Consider the following 25,952-nt stretch of genomic DNA (forward strand, 5'->3'; position numbering starts at 1 on the left):
TCTCCAGTTGGAGCACGTATTTTGCTAGAAACAAATATGGGTCTATGACAAAAAGAAACGGAGATGAATTTTTGCCCCCTCAACAGATTATTGATTCCTAAAGAATGTCAGCCTCACTCTATGAGATTATGCTCTTTAGCACTGCCATGCATTATGAATGGGACACATATGGCAGGCTGTTTTGTAAAAGCAGAACTGGAATAAAGATGTAGCAATACTCTACTCAAATAAGGAAAATGCCAAGTTTTTTGCTATTTGAATATATGAATGGGAAATAGTCTTAATTGGCAGAGAGTTACAGAAGTGTAGATATAACTCTGGAAGCTTTGCAAATTTAAACTCATGCTTGTTTTTTGTCTTCCTTAAATATGCCCCTTGGGTTCTATTAAAAAGTGTTACTAATAAAATGTGGAGTGTGACCAACATAGCTGTAAATTCTTGAGAAACAGTTATGCATGCTTGATGCCTGCTCCTTCAATTATTATAACACTGGCACTTAAGAAAAAACAAATAAACAAGGAAAATAAAAGCACATCCCCACTTTCCAAAATTATGGCAACAATAGCCAAAAGCAGAATGAAGAATCAAGATCAGCTACTTCATTATATGACCATGGCAAATCAATTCACTATAAGCCTCAACTTTTTGCATCTATAATGTAAGGATAATAAACTTACTAACCTCATAAGGGTGTTGTGAGATTTAAATAAGATGATGTTTCAGAAATGCTCAACAACTATTAGCCCTTATTACCATAATAGATAAACATTATGAACACTAATATTTAAATAAAATGATGAAAATCCTATACTGAAACTCTCTATTCAAAGATTATTTTCAAATCTGCTTGATAACAACCACTATATTTTAAAAAATAATGTTCCCTAAAACCGCGGTGGGGTGGGGATGGTGGTGTGCTGAATTGGGCGATTGGGATTGACATGTATACACTGATGTGTATAAAACTGATGACTGATAAGAACCTGCAGTACAAACAAACAAACAAACAAACAAAACAACTAATACTAAACTTCCTTTGGGTTATTTGTATGGAAATATGTTAATATAAATGTTTCAGACATTACATGAAATTTCTAAAAATCTTATATGTTCTGGTATCATGTTGTAAGACATAATTCTAATTATTACTTTAAAATGTATATCTCAGAAATAACTAAATTTCCTTGTCAACAGCATTATTATGAACTTTCATCAAATCTTTAACCATGGTCATTTTTAAGTCTTTTGTCATTTACAGACAGTTCTGGGTGTACTCTGATGCTTTTGCAAAAATGTTCCTATAAAAGGGTTTCATCTTTAAGGAATTCATGGAAAAGACTCTGACAAGTACAGCTTTCTGGTAACTGACTATACTGCTGAACTGAATGAAGAAGCATTTTCAGAACTCTAATGGAAAACTGATGAATTCATAAAAGTGCTAACAAAAGATCACGATGAAAAAAAGAATTAATTACATGGGACTGAGTGAACTGATGAGGATGATTATAATTTTTGTGACTTTCTGTTGCAATAAAAAAAAAATTCCACAAGGACTCAGAGGCAAAAAATATACAAATCAATTTTCACTGCAAAGTAAAGAAGCTGTTACAGTGGAGGACTGAATGTCAATATCATGACATAGTATAAGTGTGTTTCGTGTTTGGTAATTGCAATCATTGTTGCTTTTGTTGTGGTCATCCATTTACAATGCTTGGTGTCAGTTTATCTCTCGTAAAAATGAGATACAGTGTGTGTGTGTGAAAACAAAAAAATAAAATGGTAAAAAAAAATAATGTTCCATGATACTCAAATATAAGAAGGTAATAATTATTTAATTATTTAATACCTCTCTTTTCTTCTAAGAGTTATTGTTTCAGCTAATACATTTAGGTGTTTAATGCATTTTAATTTAGTTTCTCTATATGATGTGAGGAAGGGATCCAATTTTATTTACTTGTATGTGGATATCTGCTTGTCCAAGTAAAATTTTTCAAAAACACTGTTCTTTCCCTATTGAATTATCTTAGTACATTTCTTCAAAATCAATTGACTATAAATGTAAAGGCTCATTTCTAAACTCTCAATTCTATTCCACTGAGGGAAATACACACACACACACCCCTATCTTTATGCTTGTACCACATAAACTATAGTACTATGGATACCATAGTTCTGTAGTAAGTTTTGAAATCATGAGTTGTAAGTCCTCCAACTTTCTTTTTGTTCTAAGATAGTTTTGGCAATTCTGGGTTTGCTGCATTTCTGTATGAATTTTCAGATAAACTTGTCAAGGTCTACAAAAAAGGCAACTGCAATATTGATAAGAATTGCATTGAATCTGTATAACAGTTTGGACAGTGTTTCCATCTTAACAATGTTAAGTCTTCTGATTTATGACTATAGGATATTTTCCCATTTATGTTGGTCTTCTTTAATTTAATACAAGTTATATCGTTATTTTGTTAGATTTATTCATAAGCATTTTATTCTTTGTTGGTGTTACTGGAAATGAAATTGCTTTCTGATTTTATTTCAGATTTTCCATGCTAATACATAGAAATAAAATTGGTAATGTGTATTGATTTTTGTATTCTGCAAAAAAACCCCAATAATAATGTCCCATGATACTCAAATATAAGAAGGTATTAATTATTTAATCACATAGAAAAAAACTTAATGTCCCTATACATGCTTTTTTTCAGAAATGTCAAGGGCTAGCTAGTGCTGGAGATGAAGCAGATAAATTTGAAACTAAATATGTTTTTCTAAGGTTTAAAATAACACAGGGGCAAAAATTGACTGTGCCTCTATTCATCGCAAAGCTTGCTTCAGTTAAAATCTGGATTTGTCTGTGACTGACTATAGTAGAATGAGGTATTAATGACATCTGGATAGCTCTAGGAGCTTGAGGCAAGAGGAAAGACCTTCAGCAGCAAGGAACATTCAAGACAGAATGGCAAAGGTAGAAAAAAGGAACCCAAATAAGAGCAGGTACAGGTTTTCCTTCCCTACCTCTTTCCCTCATATTCTTGCCCCACTCCTTCCTCTTGGTGCTAATTGAAAACTAGATGACTTCTTTCTACTTCTTTCTACTAAATTAATTTAAAAGCCAAAATTACCCTCAATTTCAGCATCCCTAGGCCTTTCAGTTTTCCATCTGTTTTGATAAGCTTCATTGAGATATAATTTATATCCCATATAATTTAATTATCCATTTAATTCACATGTCTTTTCATTTCTTCTTTTCTCCCAAGAAGAGTCATTTAATTAGCACTCTTGGTACTTTGCAGGAGACAAGCCATTTCAGCTTAGTACACCACTCCCACGCTCTTCTACCTTAAAAGGTTAATAGTCCCAGAAGACAACATGGACCACAGGCAGAATCTTGCCACAGACTGGGAATGGATCATCTTAATATTTTTTATTTCATTTTATAATTGTGAAATCAGTACATCTTGAAGAATTTATTTGGAGAAATCAGAGAAAGATAAAGAATATTTATCTATCACCTATTAGCCATTAGCCTGAGGTAACAACTCTTCTCAAGTTGTATTTTTTCATCTTTATTTTCTGTTGTCAATGTGTGTGTGTGTGTGTGTGTGTGGTTTTATTTAGATTTCTAGCATGTCTATAACCTAATATAATTATTTTTCAAAATATAATTGGTTGTAAGAATTCCTTCTTATAGCTACACCATCATTTATTAAATATTCCCATGTTGTTGGATGTTTAGGCTGTTTCCAACTTTTTGCTATGATAAATAAATCTGTGATGGATATCTTTGAATATTTCTCTGAAAGCCTCCTTGTATTGCTCTTTAGGATAAACTCCTGGATGTAGTATTTTGAGACCTAAGATAATGTCTGTTCACAAGCTTATATCTGAAACAAGTTTTAAAGTCTATTTATTTGTGTTTGAAGAAATGTACTCAGGCTTACGATCTCATCTAATGCCCACAGTAAACTAATGCCATTTTCTAAGTTCTTTTCAAGCCGTACAGAGCTGCCACTAAAAAGTCAGAAAATGTATCGTAAAGCAGAAGAGGGGGAAACTCCTTCAAGTAGTTTTTTATTCAAAAAAAAGTAAATTTGGGGTGACATCTTAATGACCTAAAAGAACTTATGTTACTCTTAATGTACAAAGAGGAATTCTCATTCACTCTGACATGGTGTATCACATTATTTTTATGACTATCCTAAGTATCCTGTGAAAGATGTATGTTATGTGTCCTTTGGGTTTTTTGTGTGTGTGTTTTACAGAGACAAGGAGTCTTCCTGCCTATCTTTAAAATAACTGTAAGTATGAATTATGAGACACATACAACAGAAACATGATGGAAATACAACTGCCCTTTTTTTGCAACGTAATATGTGATCCCTGATATTGATTTCTATCTTGATTGAAAGGGCACACATTAGGAAGATACTAAGAGCAGACTGGCTGCAATCTGCACACTTAGAGAGGACCTATGACTTATTTAAATTTGTTCCAACCACAGTCATAAAGCCCAGATCCATGCATAGTTACTCATTAATGCTCAAGTTTTGTAACAAAGGTACGTCATTCTAAAATAATCAATTATTAAGTAACCAAATCAGAAATAAATTAGGGAGGAAACGGAGGAAACGCACTTAGGTGAAAGATGGAGAGCCAGAGCCTGAAACATTTCTCTGAATATATACGTGGGTGAGAAGAAAGGACTTTCACAGAAACCTGCCTGAGGAGATCTATGGCAACACAGTGATTCCTTCCTTCTCGTTGCCCTCCTTCAGAACCAAAGCCACACCTAAAGCAGGTAGCTAGGTGCACAGTCAGATTCTCCATAGCCTATTTCAAACACCACCTCTGTATAGATTATTACACAAGCGTTGATGTGTGATATTTCATCCCTGAATTTTTTTAAAAAAATAGCTTCCTGAATTTTAATTAGATGTGCGGTGTTATTGCAAAGCCACAACTAGTAATGACTGACTCTAGCTCTAATGAAATAATTTCACTTTCTGCCAGTCATCACACATTTGGGAGAGACATTCATCAATACCACAAATCTGAATGTACCGCAGGAATGATGACTTCACCAAAGAAGGGCTCATACTGCTACCCACACGAGAAAGTAAAGCAATGGTATTTTCTCGTTCTTTCACTGAGGACAGTCATCACCTCTCAGCCGTTTCTCTGCCTTCTCCCTACCTTACCTTTGAATTCTGCACCTGTAAGCTCAGAGTCAATGGTGTTGATGCAATGCTATATTAAGCTTTCGGGAAGTGGAACAGCCCTAAATAAGGTGTTAAGGAGAATCTAAGTTTGAATGGATCCTGAAGAGATCATCTGCCCCGATGAAAGCTTTTTTCAAGTTTTAGGAAAAAACCTTAAACCAAGATAAGCACCTGACTTCTAAAGAAGGAAGTTTATTCATTTAACAGTAAGTTTTCTAGTTTCCAATGTAAGGTTCTTCACGAGGTACAAGAAATACAACGATAAATAAGACATGGTCCTCTGGCCACTGGAGGTCACAATGCAGTAGGAGTAACATCAATACTATCCCCTAATGTGGTCACCTTCAGTGCTGTCCCACTTGCAATCCGTACTGTTCTTTACTCATCACATACCTCATCTAGGTCCTCTGTATTGCCATTCTCCTTTTCCTCTGTCACTATCTTGTTACACTTCAAAATTTGCGATGTGATGCTTGAAAGAAGACTTTACTACTTTAAATAAAGGCACCCACTGTCACCCCATGTTAGCATCATGTATTTAAATTTTACATAACATTAAGGCATATTTTATGCCTTACATGTGTCTTGTTAAACAGCTTTGTTACAGCTATAAACAATGACTTGATACAGTCTCATATAAAGTAAGGGCTACTAAAAAATTAATAAACTAGAAAGAGGTAAGTCCATTGAAGGCATGGTAAAAAGAAAATGCCTTAAATCTCCTCTTCAGTGTAGTCCAGATAGCATTTATTGGAGTCACTTGTTGAAGTGAGTCATAATATTCAAGGGACATATTCAAAAGGGCACAGAAGCTGTAGAGTAGATTTTAAATCATCTGCTGATAACCAAGGAAAATATCATGGCTTTAGGTACCACTCTTTATTCAATATGGATTAGATACCCTAGAACCTATTGGGTTTTAGTGCAGAGAGAATAATTTGCTAACAGAGGGGTAGAGGGCTTTTAATCCCTACTAGCATGTAGACTCTGAATGTCATACCCATATCTGCCTTGACCAGACCCTCCAGAGAGTTGAATAGACAGCATAGGGGTAATAATAAATAGAAAAAAATAGACTGGATGACCAGGAAAAAAATAGCCTAAATGGCCAGGAAAAACTAGAGAGCATATCCAAAGTATGTAGAACTTTTGTTTCAGGTCCTAGTTTTTAAAAAGCAAGAATGAATTTAAGTCAATAGATGGTTCAAGCAAAAATTAAGCAGCCCAGCCTCAGAAATCAGATAATCAGACCATAAAGAACTGAAAAAATAATTTGTTCTCATTTTACAAAGCATTAAAATAATTATATAATAAGCATGAGAAATACATGGTTACTATAAGCAGGCTCTCTGGTGAAAAAAATTATATGAAGATACAATAGTCTGTGAGAATTGAGGCCGGAAAAAGCAAGTCAACTGGGAAACCTAGCCAAGCCATATAATGGAAATCAAATGCATTAAAGGATAAAGGATGACCATGACAAGTCCACTAGGCACATACCAGAAACACAAGCTCAAACAGAAAATACAAGCTGTGAGAAACATTTATTAATGATGCTTAAGTTTATATGTGGAAAAATTCAACATTTATGAAGTTAAGACAATCATTCTATTTTTAGAGCATAATTTTGCCTCTACTATATGGTGTATTTTGTTTTCCCAAAGATGTTTTCTCATGTTACTCAAAGAGTACTTTCAAAGATGATAAAGAGTGGAGTTACAAGGGAACAACAAGTATGAAACAGCAAAGCTTCAGGAAAAAAACCGACAATATTTTTCCTACACAATTATTCAAAGTGGATACTGCAGCAAGAATAGGCCATCCTTCATTAGCACTGGTTATGCAGAGGCAAAAAGGAAACATATGGAACTTACACCAACCAATAAGCGTCAGACATGACAGGACTGCTCAATCCACACAGCTTCATTCTTAAAAAAGCTATTTAACAACACTCATGTGAGGCATAAAATATACCTTAATATTATGTAAAATTTAAATACATCATGCTTACATGGGACAATATTGGGTATCTTTATTTAAAGTAGAAAAGTCCTCTCAAGCACCACATTGTGAATTTTGAAGTGTAACAAAATAATAAAAGAGGAGGCGAATGGCATTGATTGTATAAACAATTGTTTTGTATAAACAAACTCACTCTCATGGTTCTATCCATGCCTCAGTGTCCGGTACCATTGATGCTAATGACTTCCAAACCTATCACTCCAGATTAGAACTTTCTCCCTCACCCCAAATCCATATATCTCAATCCTCTACTGGACTTCTCCACCTGAATATACCATGAGTGTTTCAAATTTAACAAGTTCAAATGGGATTCATCATCATCTTCCACCCTCTCATCTTCTTCCCCCACCCCCCAAACCTTGCTTCCTTTCTGTATGCTCTTCCTTGTTACTGGTAACACCATCTGCCCAGGATCCAAAGCCAGAAAGTCTTTCTAGTCTACTTTCTGTTTCTCTGTTTGATTTTCAACTATTCCTGTATTAGTTTTAGAACCACATCAATGCTACTTCCAGTCTCATCCTTGCCCAGGGGCTACCAGAGTAACCGTTCTAAAATTTAAATATTATCATGTTATTCCAACGTTTACAACTATTTAAAGGTCACCCATAACCTACAGGATAAAATCCAAATCTTTTCATTTATTTTGCTGTCTGGTCCTTCTCAGATGCTCAAATTCATTTTTCACCACTCGCAGACAGGCATCTATCATTTTGAAATAGTTAAAATTTTTTTGATATATGCATAGTGTTTTATAGCTTTAATCTACCAAAAGTCCTCTTCCCTTTCATTTTTCCCAGGGAGTTTCTGTTCATTCTGTGGGATAGGACCCACTCAATCATTTCATCTTCAGAGTCAGTGAAACACAGCTGTCACTCTTCCTCAGTGGTTCTTTCTCTCTGTCTCTGTCTGTCTCTGTCTTTCTGTCTCTGTCTCTCTTGGACTCTGCCTCTCTCTCTTCTCTCTGTATTGTCTCTGTTTCTCTCTTCCTAGATGATAGATAGCCAGACATATATATATCTACACACACAAACCTCTAATACTATGTCAGTGAACTGTATTACCCTAATTTGTTTGTACTTCTTTCTCCTCTGCTAGGCTCTAAATTTCCCAAGAGCTGAAACTATAATTTATGTATCTTTGTTTTCCAGAACCTGATGTAGGCCCTAATATATGTAGTGGCAAAATTAGTATCTGTTCAAAAAATGAATGAACCCAAGGAAATGTGTACAGACTTCTACACTACAGCACTGTTTATAATAGCAATAAATTGGAAATAACATTCATATCCATCAACAGAAAATGGATACTTAGTCAACTGTGTATTATACAACTAGTGCTACATGTATTTACATGAGCAAATCTCCAAAACATAATGCTAATCAGAACAAGTTGCAGAAATGTACAGCACGTAGAATTGAAAACATACATAATATTCAGATCTAACAAATCTGTTTGATGGTTGTACAGGTGTTAACATTGTTTTCTTGCTATTTTTAGGCATATTTTAAATATTTCACAATATAAATTTCTTAAAGACTTGGCCATAAAAACATAACAGAGTAATAATAACAATGGCCAGAGACATTTCCTGAAAGGGCCTTTCCCCTTTGTGATATACATATATGTAACCAAGTAAAATTAAGTATAAACAACATATCATTTAACAATATAAAACACGGTTCAAAGGAAATCTGTATTTCTTCATAATAAAGAAAGGTCTTTGATTTAATTGCTCTTTACCTAAGAAGTTCTTTCGGATACCGCTATGGACACTTATTCATGAAAATTAGGAATATATATATGTGTAAGAAAAGAATCTCCAAAGAAAAAAAATCAGTCTCTGCTTATCATGTACTGATACTATCAAATGAAAACACTTGGAGACGAAAGATTGCATAAGTCCATGCAATTATAACAAGCTGAAATATATATATATATGGGTCTCAAGTAAATGAAGAAAAAGAAATTAAACCTTGGGATGCTTCCAGATGCTCATTCTGGGGGGAATGTTTTTGATTAGGATAACATGGGTCAAGGAAAAATATAAGAGTAAAAGTTTATATACACCTTTCACAGCATATATATCAAGGTACCAGCAACTTAAATAAGCCCTTTAGTGCTAGATGATAAATTTTTGTATATTTTCATTTAAAGCATACTGTAGTATTAGTCATAGAGTCATAACATGACAAACTGAAGGGAAGAGAAACTACATTCATTTAGTACCAATCATGTGCTAGGCACTTAATTCTTATAGCAGACTATACCACTAGTATTATTACCTCCATTTTATAATAGTTGAAAATGAAGTCCAGAGAGTTAAATCTGATTTTTAAGGTTAAAACTGAAATTGAACCCAGATCCTCCTTACTTTAAAGGCAAGCTTCTTCTACTACAATACCCTGCCTCATATTCTAGTCCCTTTCTCTTTACCCCACAGAATACCATCTTCTTGTATGTGTATCCTTAAAGCCTCATAGTGTACCTATTTGTAATAATAACAGGCCTAGCGAATGGGTTACAAATGATACTCATATATCAATTTTGTATATGTTAAAGCTGTTTAATTATACACATGTAAGGCATGAAATATTATATACACATATATGAATACTATATACAGCTTTTGTTATTCACAAAGGTTTAAATGTTAATTTTGGTTTTGAGAAAACAAGTAACCATTCATAAGCAAAGAAAAAACTTAACACCAATATAATAAATATTAAAGGTTCCTTTTGCAAATAATCTTAGGTATTTACAAAGATGATTACAGTTGTTTACTGCAATATTCATAATAGTAAAAAACTGGGAACAATCTAAAAGTCCAACAATCAAGAGCTGAATAAATAAATTACAGTATGCTCATCATATAGAATACTATGGAGTCATTAGAAATGATGTTTTGGGGACTTCCCTGGTGATGCAGTGGTTAAGAATCTGCCTGCCAATGCAGGGGACATGGGTTTGAGCCCTCATCCGGGAAGATCCCACATGCCGCAGAGCAGCTAAGCCCGTGTGCCACAACTACTGAGCCTGCGCTCTAGAGCCTGCGAGCCACAACTACTGAGCCCGTGAGCCTAGAGCCCATGCTCCGCAACAAGACAAGCCACCACAATGAGAAGCCTGCGCACCACAATGAAGAGTAGCCTCTGCTCGCCACAACTAGAGAAAACCCGTTCGCAGCAACGAAGACCCAACGCAGCCAAAAAGAAAGAAAGAAATCATGTTTTAGAATAATGCATTTTATGAGAAAACACAGTGTGGAGCCCTAAAGTACAAACTGTACACACCAGGTGAAAGAACTATTGTACATATTTAGATTTCAATACGAATACAAAATAGCGGAAGGCCAAACAGCAAATTGTTAGCTGTGGCTGGCTTTGGCTGGGATTATGGGTCTTTCCCCTCTTATTGTCCATGCTTCCTAGGTTTTTACCTTAGGGATATGTTACTGACATCAAGGGAAAAAATCAATAAGCAAGCGCCCTCTTATACATTGATGAAGCTTATTTATTGTAGACCAGGGAGGCTTTGCCTATGTGGTATCTCATTTGGGGATGGATTGTGGGGACTGGAGTGGGGACGGGGAGGAGGCTGAAGGAGAGAGAGGGAGACTGGGAGGGTGGGTAAAGGCCTGAGATAACAAACCCCTTAGCCGAAGTGCCTCCACCTCCCCCAGCTCCTTGCAAAGTCAGACTCTTCCAAAAGAGAGAGAGGCAACAAGGGACTCATCCAGGGACAACAGAGTACACAGCTATGAGCAAAGACTCATGGTATCATGAGAAGCCACAAATCTTAAGTGAAAATAAAGCTTTTATGAAGTTGGTCTCATGCATAAGTCACATCTTAGATTAATTTATTTACATTTATGATGACTAGTAAACATTGATACTATGTTAGTATCAAAAGTAACCAAAAAGTACATTGATTTAGTTATATAAAAGTTGTAGCTTAGGGCTTCTCTGGTGGCACAGTGGTTGAGAGTCCATCTGCCGATGCAGGGGACACGGGTTTGTGCCCCGGTCCGGGAAGATCCCACATGCCGCGGAGCGGCCAGGCCTGTGAGCCATGTCCGCTGAGCCTGTGCGTCCGGAGCCTGTGCTCCACAAGGGGAGAGGCCACGACAGTGAGAGCCCCGTGTACCGCAAAAAACAAAGTTGTAGCTTAATAATCAACTGATTTATTATTTCTAAATTATTGTTCATATATATATATGTAATGGCCTGAGAAGGACTAGCATATAAAAATTAGCATATAACATTTATTGAGTATTTGTAATTTGCGAGTCACTGTGCTATGTTCTTTACACAGACTGGCTGGCTTAAAACACTATGTTAGAGGTTATCATATTTTTCACACTGAAGAGATTGAGGCTCAGAGAGATGGGATAACTTGACAAGGTTATACGATTAGCAAGTGGCAAAATTGGGAGTTAAATTCTGGAATTCTTACTCTAGCAAGGCCTGTGCTTTCACACTACTCTATACCATTGAAAATAATTGACAAAAGTAAGATACATGACAAATTTGGGAAGGCAGGAAGGAATTCTAAATGGAGAAGCAGAGGCTAAAGGTGAGAAGATGGAGAATGAGACATAGGATATGGGAGGAACAATAGCTTTAATGAGACCATGAAATGTGCTGGCATCCACTCAGGAAGCACCCAGGGCTGTAAGTGAGCAAGTTCCACTCCCGAGTTGCGTGAGCTGCCTATGGTGGAGTTGAGTATTTCCACGCCCCGCCCCTTGGAACTTCTCAGTGTCCTGGCATCCTGAAAATTACTAACCTGGCTCCAAGAGGAGGAAATTGATCAGAGGGAAAACTCCGAGTAGGATGATGTGTAATGGGAGTGTGTCTAAAACTTGATAATGTGATGGGAGAAGCAGTGAAAAGAAGTCGGTTGGTCACCTTGCATTTTATGACAAGTAAGGATGAATATCCCACATTACTGAATTACCCATTTATCCTGTTTTATATTACAATGTCTATCATTAAAAGTGTTGCAATAGAGACGCTTCAGTTATGATTGTGAAGGTTCATTCATCATGCTGGTAGGGAGAGCTTAGTGGACAAAACATCACCTATCACTATGACATTCTGCATTCAGAAGTTAATATGCCAGTGGCATTGACTCAACAGCTTATCTTCTGAATGAAGCCAATTCCACAGAGTTTACTCAGATGGGTGGAGGGTCCTTTGGACAATGTCTGGGAAAAAAGTGCCTATCCTGCCTGGATAATCAAGATTCCTAGAAGTTTTACAAACTGAAGATTTCCCCCAGTTTCCTGGAAGCATGAGATATAGGCCAACCAAAGGTCTTCCACCACACGCTCAGAATTAGTGCCTTATTCTGGCTAGTTTCCCCTGCTTTACCCCTAGCCTTACACAAAGCCAATTTAGCCTTCCCCTATTTTATTTTTTTAATTTTTATTTTATATTGGAGTATAGTTGATTTCCAATGTCGTGTTAGTTCCAGGTGTACAGCAAAGTGATTCAGTTTTATATATATATATATTTTTTTTTTCAGATTCTTTTCCCATATAGGTTATTGCAGAGTATTGAGTAGAGTTCTCTGTGCTATACAGTAGGTCCTTGTTGATTACCTATTTTATATATAGTAGTGTATATATGTTAATTCCAACCTCCTAATTTATCCCTCCCCCCACGTTTCCCCTTTCTTACTATATTTTAGATGTCTGTAATAGTCTCTTTACTTTCTTCATCCTGCTCATAATTTCTTAATCTTCCAAATCAAATCAGTCCATTCATCCACTTAATGATAAGAACTATTCTTTTATAAATAAATCTTTCACTTTTATGGCTTTATCAATTTACTTTACAATGACAAAGTAGGTATGCTTAGTAGTCATAAAAATAATGCTGTCACTAAGTGAATCAACCAATATCTCAGACGAATGATTCCGTCTTTATAAAATTATTCTTAAAGATTTATCATCTAAGTTTATATCAATTTGAAGAAATCCTTGCTCCAGTCGTAATCTCAAAATGAACACAGCGCACATTTATTGAGCACCCACTGTGTGTCAGATATTGTTCTAAGCACTTGGCTTAGAAAAAAAGCTAAAACAAAACAAACAGTCCTGTTCCTGCTATAATCTAGTGAAGGTGACGAACAACCATAAACAGGTGTTAAGTGCTATAACCGTGATCCAGGAAAATCTCCTAGAAACAGATTCATGCTCTCTGTGAACTCAGAAGTAGCTATAAGTAGAGACTTGAAGCTCCTTATTTCTAAATACAGTTTGATAATCTGATTTTCAGATTCAAGCTTCTAAATAAGCCCAATTTTTGATTTTTGAAAGTAGATGCTTAAAAATTAAGTGATACATAGTTAAATCTATAAGCATAGGACTCTGGGAATTTGAGAAATTGAAGGGGTGAGATTAATATTAATATAAGTTAATTTTATTAATGCCCCAGGATCTTCATACAATGATTTCCTCTTTTACATCTTTCTTCTTCAAGCCCATTCTGAGATTTCGTCATTACATTCTGTACTGTCATCTATCAGACATCATTAATCTTTCTGATACATCACGCACTGCTCGTCCTCTACTCTTCCTGACTTCTAGATGGGACTGCTTCCATATATGCTGACATCCTAGTTATGACAATGATCCAGCCCTCCCTGTTCCAGCTACCTCTGCCATTAGATCGCTATCTCCTCCTTTTTTTTTTTTTTTTTTTTTGTGTTACGCGGGCCTGTCACTGCTGTGGCCTCTCCCGTGGCGAAGCACAGGCTCCAGACGCGCAGGCTCAGCGGCCATGGCTCACGGGCCCAGCCGTTCCGCGACACACGGGATCCTCCCGGACCGGGGAACGAACCCGCGTCCCCTCCATTGGCAGGCGGACTCCCAACCACTGCACCGCCAGGGAAGCCCCCTCTTTCTCCTTCTTTAATACCCACTGCTAATTGTATTTGTTATTTCCCACACATAATGCACGATGTGATCATTTTAGTAATATGTCATTCCTATTGCCCGGTTATATAGAATTCCTTTTTTACATTAACTCCTGCTTTCTATATAATTTCACTGTAATTTACCTTTACGTATTTTACGCTTAAATTCTCCAGGTGATTATTAAGGAAGTGGAAATGTAGCAATCTTTAGTTATTTCTTATAAATTCTCAATTTTCTACCCTGAAATTTCCCATTATCCAAATATGTATTCCTTCAGCATGACAGCAGGGCTTTGTGCAGGGCTGTCTTCCAGCATTCAGAATACCTTTGTATCTAGTTAGAGGCTTTAGAGCTAGAATACAAGATGGGAGCAAGACCTGTTTGCACTACTTTTGTTCAAAATGTCTTCCAGGTCAGGATTAGGATGGTGTGCAGCCAACTGGTTGTCTGAAGTAGCTACACACCTGACTGGCGCACTCTGGTGGTAAGAGGATACTCTGAGCAGGATGGCTGCTGTACAGAGCCTCCATGCTGTCTCTACCCCTAGGGGCCTGAGTACCTCCTGACTCATTTTCTGTTCATTTTATATAGCCTTGGTCCTTCCTTTCCCTTCTCTTCCTTTATCGTCCTTTTTCTTTTCCCTGTCTTATTTTTAACACCTTGTATTCAGTGCTGATATAGGCCTTTACAAAGGAGCACACAGTGAGTCTATAGGAGGAACTCAAGGATGATGATAGTATTCGCATGCATACTTGGGACCTAAGGTTTGATTTAGTCACAAAAAAAATGTCATTGGTTCTTGAAAGAGGATTTTAATCACCCATTTGTCATTTCTTGTCAAAGAAAATAACATGAGCATGAATGTACACTGAGGGATTTTTCCCCACTGAAAGAAAATATTCATTCAATGTTATAATTGATAAATGGGAACTAAGGTCAATTGTGAAATAGTCCTTACAAGTTGGTAACATTGAAGTCAAGTAGCACCTTTTAAAGACAGTGCAAATTTCATTCTGTCTAAAGTTAGAGATGAACAAGGACGACCACTCAAATTCCTCTCTACTCACCAAATACTGAGACGGGTGTGTGAATCCAAGTGTTTCTAAAAAGAAGTCAGCAGAGGGCAGACAGCAGAAGCAGGAAGAACTACAATCCTGCAGCCTGTGGAACAAAAACCACATTCACAGAAACGTAGACAAGATGAAAAGGCAGAGGGCTATGTATCAGATGAAAGAACAAGACAGAACCTCAGAAAAACAACTAAATGAAAAGGACATAGGCAATCTTCCAGAAAAAGAATTCAGAATAACGATAGTGAAGATGAACCAGCACTTCGGAAAATGAATGGAAGCAAAGATCGAGAAGATGCAAGAAATGTTTAATAAAGATCTAGAAGAATTAAAGAACAAACAGAGATGAACAATACAATAACTGAAATGCAAACTACACAAGAAGGAATCAATAGCAGAATAACTGAGGCAGAAGAACGGATAAGTGACCTGGAAGACAGAATGGTGGAATTCACTGCTGTGGAACAGAATAAAGAAAAAAGAATGAAAAGAAATGAAGACAGCCTAAGAGACCTCTGGGACAACATTAAATGCAACCACATTCGCATTATAGGGGTTCCAGAAGGAGAAGACAGAGAGAAAGGACCCGAGAAAATATCTGAACAGATTATAGTCGAAAACTTCCCTAACATGGGAAAGTAAAGAGCCACCCAAGTCCAGGAAGCACAGAGAGTCCCATACAGGATAAACCCAAGGAGAAACATGCTGAGACACATAGTAATCAAATTGGCAAAAATTAAAGACAAAGAAAACTTATTGAAAGCAGCAAGGGAAAAACTACAAATAACTTACAAGGGAACTCCCATAAGGTTAACAGCTGATTTCTCAGCAGAAACTCTACAAGCCAGAAGGGAGAGCCATGATATACTTAAAGTGATGAAAGGGAAGAAACTGCAACCAAGATTACTCTACCCAGCAAGGATCTCATTCACATTCGATGGAGAAATCAAAAGCTTTAGAGACAAGCAAAAGCTAAGAGAATTCAGCACCACCAAACCAGCTCTACAACAAATGTAAGGAACTTCTCTAAGTGGGAAACACAAGACAAGAAAAGGACCTACAAAAACAAACCCAAAACAATTAAGAAAATGGTCATAGGAACATACATATCAATAATTACATTAAATGTGAATGGATTAAATGCTGTAACCAAAAGACACAGGCTTGATGAATGGATACAAAAACAAGACCATATGTATGCTGTCTACAAGAGACCCACTTCAGACCTAGGGACACATACAGACTGAAAGTGAGGGGATGGAAAAAGATATTCCATGCAAAAGGAAGTCAAAATAAAGCTGGAGTAGCAATACTCATATCAGATAAAATAGACTTTCCAATAAAGAATGTTACAAGAGACAAGGAAGGACACTACATAATGATCAAGGGATCAATCCAAGAAGAAGATATAACAATTATAAATACGTATACATCCAACATAGGAGTACCTCAATACATAAGGCAACTGCTAACAGCTCTAAAAGAGGAAATCGACAGTAACGCAATAATAGTGGGGGACTTTAACACCTCACTTACACCAATGGACAGATCATCCAAACAGAAAATTAATAAGGAAACACAAGCTTTAAATGACACAATAGACCACATAGATTTAATTGATATTTATACGACATTCCACCCCAAAACAGCAGATTACACTTTCTCTCAAGTGCATATGGAACATTCTCCAGGATAGATCACATCTTGGGTCACAAATCAAGCCTCAGTAAATTTAAGAAAATTGAAATCATACCAAGCATCTTTTCTGACCACTACGTTATGCGATTAGAAATCAATTACAGGGAAAAAAACATGAAAAACACAAACACATGGAGGCTAAACAATACGTTACTAAATAACCAAGAGATCACTAAACAAGTCAAACAGGAAATCAAAAAATACCTAGAGACAAATGACAATAAAAACACGATGATCCAAAACCTATGGGATGCAGCAAAAGCAGTTCTAAGAGGGAAGTTTATAGCTATACAAGCCTACCTCAAGAAACAAGAAATATCTCAAATAAACAATCTAACGTTACACCTAAAGGATCTAGAGAAAGAAGAACAAACAAAACCCAAGTAAGCAGAAGGAAAGAAATCATAAAGATCAGAGCAGAAATAAATGAACTACAAACAAAGAAAACAATAGCAAAGATCAATAAAACTAAAAGCTGGTTCTCTGAGAAGATAAACAAAATTGATAAACCATTAGCCAGACTCATCAAAAAAAAGAGGGAGGGCTTCCCTGGTGGTGCAGTGGTTGAGAGTCCGCCTGCCGATGCAGGGGACATGGGTTTGTGCCCTGGTCTGGGAAGATCCCATATGCCACGGAGTGGCTAGGCCCGTGAGCCATGGCTGCTGAGCCTGCACGTCCGGAGCCTGTGCTCCACAATGGGAGAGGCCACAAGAGTGAGAGGCCGGCACACTGCAAAAAAAAAAAAAAAGAAGAAAAAGAAGGAGAGGAGTCAAATCAATAAAATTTGACATGTAAAAGGAGAAGTTACAACAGACAACACAGAAATACAAAGCATCTTAAGAGACTACTAAAAGCACTCTATGGAAATAAAATAGACAACCTGGAAGAAATGTACAAATTCTTAGAATGATATAACCTTCCAAGACTGAACCAGGAAGAAATAGAAAATATGAACAGAGGCAATCACAAGTAATGAAATTGAAACTGTGATTAAAAATCTTCCAACAAACAAAAGTCCAGGACCAGATGGCTACACAGGTGAATTCTATCAGAAATGTAGAGAAGAGATAACACCCATCCTTCTCAAACTCTTCCAAAAAATTGCAGAGGAAGGAACACTCCCAAACTCATTCTATGAGGCCACCATCACCCTGATACCAAAACCAGACAAAGATACTACAAAAAAAGAAAATTACAGACCAATATCACTGATGAATATAGATGCAAAAATCCTCAACAAAATACTAGCAAACAGAATCCAACTACACGTTAAAAGGATCATACTCCATGATCATCATCCCAGGGATGCAAGGATTCTTCAATATATGCAAATCACTCAATGTGATACACCATATCGACAAACTGAAGAATAAAAACCATATGATCATCTCAATAGATGCACAGAAAGCTCTGGAAAAAATTCAACACCCATTTATGATAAAAACTCTCCAAAAAGTGGGTAGAGAGGGAACCTACCTCAACATAATAAAGGCCATTTACGACAAGCACACAGCAAACATCATTCTCAAGGGTGAAAAACTGAAAGCATTTCCTCTAAGATCAGGAACAAGACAAGGATGTCCACTCTCCCCACTATTATTCAACATAGTTTTGGAAGCCCTAGCCACAGCAATCAGAGAAGAAAAAGAAATAAAAGGAATAAAAATTGGAAAAGAAGATGTAAAACTGTCACTGTTTGCAGATGACGTGACTCCATACATTAGAGAATCCTAAAAATTCCACCAGAAAACTACTAGAGCTAATCAATGAATTTGGTAAAGTTGCAGGATACAAAATTAATGCACAGAAATCACTTGAATTCCTATGCACTAATGATGAAAGAGAAATTAAGGAAACACTCCCATTTACCACTGCAACAAAAAGAATAAAATACCTAGGAATAAACCTACCTAGGGGGACAAAAGACCTGTATGCAGAAAACTATAGGACAGTGATGAAAGAAATTAAAGATGATACAAACAGATGGAGAGATATAACATGTTCTTAGATTGGAAGAATCAATACTGTGAAAATGACTATACTACCCAAAGCAATCTACATATTCAGTGCAATCCCTATCAAATTACCAATGGCAATTTTTACAGAACTAGAACAAAAAAATCTTAAAATTTGTATGGAGACACAAAAGACCCCGAATATACAAAGCAGTCTTGAGGGAAAAAAATGGAGCTGGAGGAATCAGACTCCCTGACTTCAGACTATACTACAAAGCTACAGTAATCAAGACAATATGGTACTGGCACAAAAGCACAAACATAGATCAATGGAACAAGATAGAAAGCCCAGAGATAAACCCACACACCTATGGTCAACTAATCTATGACAGAGGAGGCAAGGATATACAGTGGAGAAAAGACAGTCTCTTCAATAAGTGGTGCTGGGAAAACTGGATGGGTACATGTAAAAGAATGAAATTAGAACACCTCCTAACACCATACACAAAAATAAACTCAAAATGGATTAGAGACCTAAATGTACAACCGGACGCTATAAAACTCTTAGAGGAAAACATAGGAAGAACACTCTTTGACATAAATCACAGCAAGATCTTTTTTGATCCACCTCCTAGAGTAATGGAAATAAAAACAAAAATAAACAAATGTGACCTAATGAAACTTCAAAGCTTTTGCACAGCAAAGGAAACCATAAACAAGACCAAAAGACAACCCTCAGAATGGGAGAGAATATTTGTAAACGAATCTACAGACAAAGGATTAATCTCCAAAATATATAAACAGTATTAAATATTAAAGAAATATTAAAGAAACAAACAACCCAATCCAAAAATGGGCAGAAGACCTAAATAGAGATTTCTCCAAAGAAGACATACAGATGGCCAAGAAGCACATGAAAAGCTGCTCAACATCACTAATTATTAGAGAAATGGAAATCAAAACTACAATGAGGTATCACCTCACACCAGTTAGAATGGGTATCATCAGAAAGTCTACAAACAACAAATGCTGGGGAGGGTGTGGAGAAAAGGAAACCCTCCTGCACTGTTGGTGGGAATGTAAATTGATACAGCCACTATGGAAGTTCCTTAAAGAACTAAAAATAGAACTACTGTATGACCCAGCAATCCCACTACTGGGCATATACCCTGAGAAAACCACAATTCAAAGAAATACATGCACCCCAATGTTCATTGCAGCACTATTTACAATAGCCAGGTCATGGAAGCAACCTAAATGCCCATCAAGAGACGAATGGATGAAGAAGATGTGGTATATATATATAATGGAATATTACTCTGCCCTAAAAAGGAACGAAGTCAGGTCATTTGTAGAGATGGGGATGCATCTAGAGACTGTCATACAGAGTGAAGTAATTCAGAAAGGGAAAAAAAATATCGTATATTAACACATATATGTGGAACCTAGAAAATGGCACAGATGAACCGGTTTGCAGGGCAGAAATAGAGACACAGATGTAGAGAACAAACGTATGGACACCAAGGGGGGAAAGCGGCAGTGGGTTGGGGGAGTTGGTGTGATGAATTGGGCGATTGGGATTGACATGTATACACTGATGTGTGTAAAATGGATGACTAATAAGAAAATAAATAAATAAACATTAAAAAATAATATAATACATAAATAAATAAATAAAAAGAAGTCAACATAACATTGGGTTTGCCAAAATGTTCGTTAGGCTTTGCCGTAATGAACTTTTTGGCCAACCCAATATTTGTCTTCTGTGAATATTTCAGCTGCTGCAGCAGTATTTTACTTAATGTTGACCTGTGGTCTGAAAAATTGTATTGCTTCTCTAAACATCTGATGTCTTACTTATGTCAACCCGGTTCAAAAATTTGCACTTGATATCATCTGAATATAATTTCTCAGAAAAATGGGAAATGTGCTTAGCCTTACCAGCTTACTGGTGACTTCTTGAAAAGGGAATATTTCTATTTTTACTCTATGAAGAGGCAAATTACTCCACCTGGAATCATCACATATATATTCTGACTTTCAGAGAAGGGCCTATATTATAATAAAAAGTGAATTAAACTTGGTTGAAACTAATTTAAACTATTATTATTCTCTTCATCAAACTCAATTTCTTCTGGAACTTTTACCCTCCCTTCATAGTTTGTAAATACTCAGCAAATCAAGTGTAAAGCCTAGAAATTACCAATAACATCTAATTGATAAACAAAATGAAAAACGCTCCCATTCTAGTCTTGGATAAAACAAGAAGAGTCACAATTGTCTGCAATGTAGAAATGCTATGTGGCAAGAGTAAAGATAGAAATGAAGGGTAGAATTACTTTGTATGTTTGATTATAAAACAAATTAAGGAAAAACCTAGATCCATTAAGTAGAAGTGCAATAACTGTTCTCTCTGTTTCTACTCCTGCTCTTCTAGACTCAATTCCCCTTGACACAGTATGAATAATATTTTAAAAACATAAGCCAGATCATGTCAATCTCCTGCTCACAGCCATCTTTGGCTTATATGAAAGTCCTTACAGGGTCTACAAGGTCCTATGTGAGCTAGCCCTGGCTACTCTTTCAACAGCATTTCCTATCAGTCTCCCCATAACTTATTCATGTTTAGAACCAATCATGTCTGTCAAAGTAATTGTAAAAGTACACATTTATTCTTGTGCTTAATCTGTCATTCCAAAGGCTGTTTTGTTTTTCCACAATGAAGTGATGAATGGTAACATAGGTATAATGGACCAATATGATGATTGCCAAGAGACAGAATGGAAGTCAGTCCTACGTATACCTAAGTCCCCCAAGAAGCTGTTCTTATAGACATGTCAGCAATTAGGGCAGGAATTAGTCTGCTGATGACATTTCACTAAATAACAGCCACTAAAGACTTACCTGCAGCTACTACGATAACATCTGCCAGCAGAGTATGGATCTTCAGTTGTTCTTTGGGAGTATATCTGTGAGCTATTGTCACAGTTGCATCACCTGGAATGCAGAATAACTTCCATTAATGATTACTGAGGTTTTCGGTTTTTTTTTTTAATTTGTGAATGCTCCAATTCTAGAGGACTTCCAGTTACATCCTAAGAATAGGAGAACTGCTTTGAAATTATCAAGTCACTTAGCAAGCAAAAGCTAGATAATCTAGATGACTCAAAATATTGTACCCCTCAACTGAACAGTGGAAAATCAAATGAGATAAATGAAGGTATGTGCTGACCATCATAGCAGAGTTGTAAGTAGAGTCCTAGAAACCCAGGATTTGAAAGTTCTGTATTGACAGGTCAATACATAGATGCAGGGGATACTCACTGGCTTGATAATATGTAAATATTGAAAACAACAAAATAAGTGCACTAAAAATGGCACAATGTACTGTGGAAGCATAGGTGAGAGATTAATTCTGCTTCATCCTGAGGAGGTGTCAAGGAAGATTTCCTGAAGGAGTTAATATACATTTTTAGGTCATAAAGTATGAACAAGACTATACTAATCAGGGAAAGAATAAAAGAGCATTCCAAGCCAAAAGGATAGCAGGAAAAAATGGACCAACTTTGAAATTATATGTTTAGAAAATGATGACGAGGTCTAGGATATAACAGGAAGTATTCATACATGATTTAATTAAGAGATGTAGGAATAAGAGAGGTTAGCAGTATGAGGGATTCCAGTGCTTAATGTGTGAGCCAAGGAAGGGGAATAAGGGAAAGGCAGTGATGAGGGAAGTCAAAGGAAGGACTTGCAGTAAGAACAGGGCCGTGTGAGACAGTATTGTCTCTCTTCTACTCCCAGATAACATGCAAATGCTACACAGTTAACAAAAACTGCACAATTTTTAGCAAAACTAGAAGACATATTGTACACAGACTCCAAAAACGTGGAAGAGTTACCCAGGATCAGCAGAGTTAGTAGATACCACACAGGGAGAAAGGCAGAAAGAAGTTCACAGAATAACAAGATGGCCAGCAGTGGCAGATCTCTGGAAATGACTACAAAAATATACATCCTGAAGGTGAAGGGATCACATAAAATGCAATATATATCCCTCTTATTTGTAGCAGAAAATGTGGGAATAAGGGCAGAAGAAGCCCTCTTGGACCTAGCATAGTTCACAGTGGGTAGTAACACAAAGACTCAGAGGAGCCATTCAAACAGGAAGCAGTTTGACTCTGTGAAAGTGGTGAAGGAAGAATCTGAAGGCTGCTCAGCATGTCCTCCCCAAACCCTAACAGAAGCACCCTGCAAAGATAAGATCCAAGAAAATCCAGCTCATTCCATGATAAGTAATTTTAAAAAGGATTTTACACAGCATCAGTAAAAGGATACTATATAAGAATCAGCACAGGGGAACTTTGATTCTAGTGGTAGTTACATGACTATATGCATTTGTCTAAAGTTATGGAACTATACACCAAAAAAGAGTAAATTCTACTATATGCAAATTTTTAAGTAAATAAAAGGATACATTTTAAAAGTGGCAGACCCAAGGAAAAAAAACAAAGAAAATTTTAAATTTAACAACAAAGTAATAAACTCAACAGAAAAATGTTGTTATGGAAAAGTTGAACATTATGGCCAAACACTATGCCAAACACTTTAAAAATAAGAACTTAAGAGTCATACAAAATGGAGAAAAAAGACTTGAGTCCATACAAATTGACCTATAATAGTCAACAGTGAGACACATATCAGTAAAGTTGCTGGATTTTAAAGACTAAAAAAGGAATCCTATGAGCAACCAGGCAAAAATTCAGATTTTTACATTCAATTCCAGAAAACAGCAGAGCAATACCTACAAGAGACCCATGTAAAGAAACTGGGAGCAAGGATTTCATATCCAGTCAAATTGTCTTCCAAGATTAAAGTTTGCAAACAATTTTGAAATTGTAAGAACACAGGAAATATTGTTCCCATGAGTTTTTCCGGAGGAATGAGCTAAAAGATGAACTTTAATGAATCAAAATGTATCTGAGGAAACTGGCAAAAGGACTATTGGAGTGTTTTGAATATATTTAATAACAAAATTAAGGCAAAAAAGTGTGAGGACTGGGGTGAGAGACAAAATGTTAAATGCTATTTGCTCTGATTAGGTAGAATTAGTGCAACTAACAAAATTAGAGTAGGAAGGACAAAATTGAGAAAGTTTGCTGATTGCCTTATATTTAATGACTAGAATGAACAGATATAATTTAAAGCTGACCAATCAAATAATAGAAATATGAGAATATTTAAAAGTATAAGGTAAACACACTACAAAGGTAATTTTTATTGGCAAATATCAGGTAGGAGACAAAAGAAATGGAATCATGGAAGGAAAAGGAAACATTTTATCATTTCTTCTAATAGAGTATCAATAGATACCGTATAAAGAAATAAAGAACTAAGAGTACTGTATAAAGTTATAATTATTAACTTCCTAAATCTTCCTAAATAATAAAACAACTATATACAAAAAAGAAAAAATATAAAAAGTAAACAAAAACTGTAAAAAAAACAAAACAGAAGATAATATGACATTTCAGACTGCATATATTTACCATAATAATAAATATAAATTTTTCTGTCATCTATTAAAAGAATAATATATTAAAATTAACTCACAAAGTAAAGTCTAGTTCTACACTTTATATAAAACACATCTAAAACAAAGCTGTTCAGAAATGTTGAAAATAAACGGTGGGCAAACATATAACAGAAAAATGACTAATCAAAAAAAAAAATGATGCTCTTATTATCAAATAAGGAGAAGTTCAGCAAATTTATCAAATAGGATAAAAAGGTACATATTATAATGCAAAGGTGTGATTTAAATGAAGACACGACAATGATAAATATATAAGTAACAAATAAAAAAGAAATCAGTTCATAAAACAGAAATTATAGGAGATACACGGAGAAACAGAAACACATTGAATTTGTTGAATTCAATTAACCTTTCTCAATCCATTACAGATCAAAGGTATAGAAAATATAAGCAACATAATTAATGATATATATCTGATTACAATATATTAAACTCTGAAAGTAGATCATATATTTTCCTTTCAGGTGCCCAAAGAATATATTTTTAATGATATGACTTTGGCAACAGCAAAAAAAGTAATTAATACCAAAAAGTAGATAACTAGATAAACTATAGATATTTTCTCTGATCACAAATCAATAAAGTTATAAGTATTGACAAAATCAGAAATTGAAAAACCCTTCCATTGGAAAAAATTTTTAATACTGTTTTGAACAATCCTTGAGGCAAAAGGAAAACACAAAACAACATTGCAGAATTTCTAGAAACATTTATAATAATAGTACTACAGATTAGATCCTATAAAATATAAATAAAGCAAAGCTTAGAGGAAAATTCAGACTTAAATTATTATATAAATAAAATAGAAATTAAAAAATGAGTGAATCAATCATTTAACTTAAAATGTTAAAGAACAATAAAATAAATAAAAGATATTAGAAAAAAATTAATAAACATAAATGTTAAAATGTTTATAATAACTAAGCCTAAAAACGGTAACATTATAAGCAAGAAGAGAATTCAATAAATTAGCCAAGTAAAAATGAATATATAGAAATAAATATGAAAATTAAAGAAAACCTCAACTAAAATTGGAGTTGAGAGGGCCTGTAGAAGGTGCTCTCACTACTATCACTTTCCATTGTTTGCATGCACTGGCCTCTATTTTCATGCCGCGTGGGAAGAACTGTATCTTGCTTTACCAAACAAGAGGAAGTCTTCTATTTCAGGAAGGAAGATTTTCCTTGCCCAGCAACAGACCAGCCAATGAGAAGCCATTGTCACCCTGAACTCTTACTTTCCTCCAGTAAACTTTTGTTTAGAACAGTCCCTCCAAACTATCCCCCCCCCTTTTCTCTATAAAAGTAAGCTCCCCTCCTTTGTTCTCTGGATTTGCCTATGGTCCACCATAGCTTGCATCTCCCAAACTGTAATTCCTCTGGCTATTCCCAAATAAACTCATCTTGCAGGTATGGTAACTGGCTATTTTATTTTTAAAGTTGATATAAATACTATCATATACAACAACATGTA

The 25,952-nt window shown here is 35.8% G+C and overlaps 1 protein-coding gene across 3 annotated transcripts in view; it reads right to left on the reverse strand.

The window, feature by feature from the left end:
* MTHFD2L (methylenetetrahydrofolate dehydrogenase (NADP+ dependent) 2 like) overlaps positions 1-25,952 on the reverse strand; it is a 139,960-nt gene that overhangs the window by 53,050 nt on the left and 60,958 nt on the right. For all 3 annotated transcript variants that reach the window (XM_082653254.1, XM_082653251.1, XM_082653252.1), the window contains one exon: positions 21,788-21,880. In XM_082653254.1, the coding sequence (XP_082509380.1) occupies positions 21,788-21,880 (93 nt within the window). The remainder of the gene's footprint in view (positions 1-21,787; positions 21,881-25,952) is intronic.

This window comes from Grampus griseus, assembly GCF_964374135.1.
Source record: "Grampus griseus genome assembly, chromosome: 4".
NCBI classification, from domain to species: domain Eukaryota; kingdom Metazoa; phylum Chordata; class Mammalia; order Artiodactyla; family Delphinidae; genus Grampus; species Grampus griseus.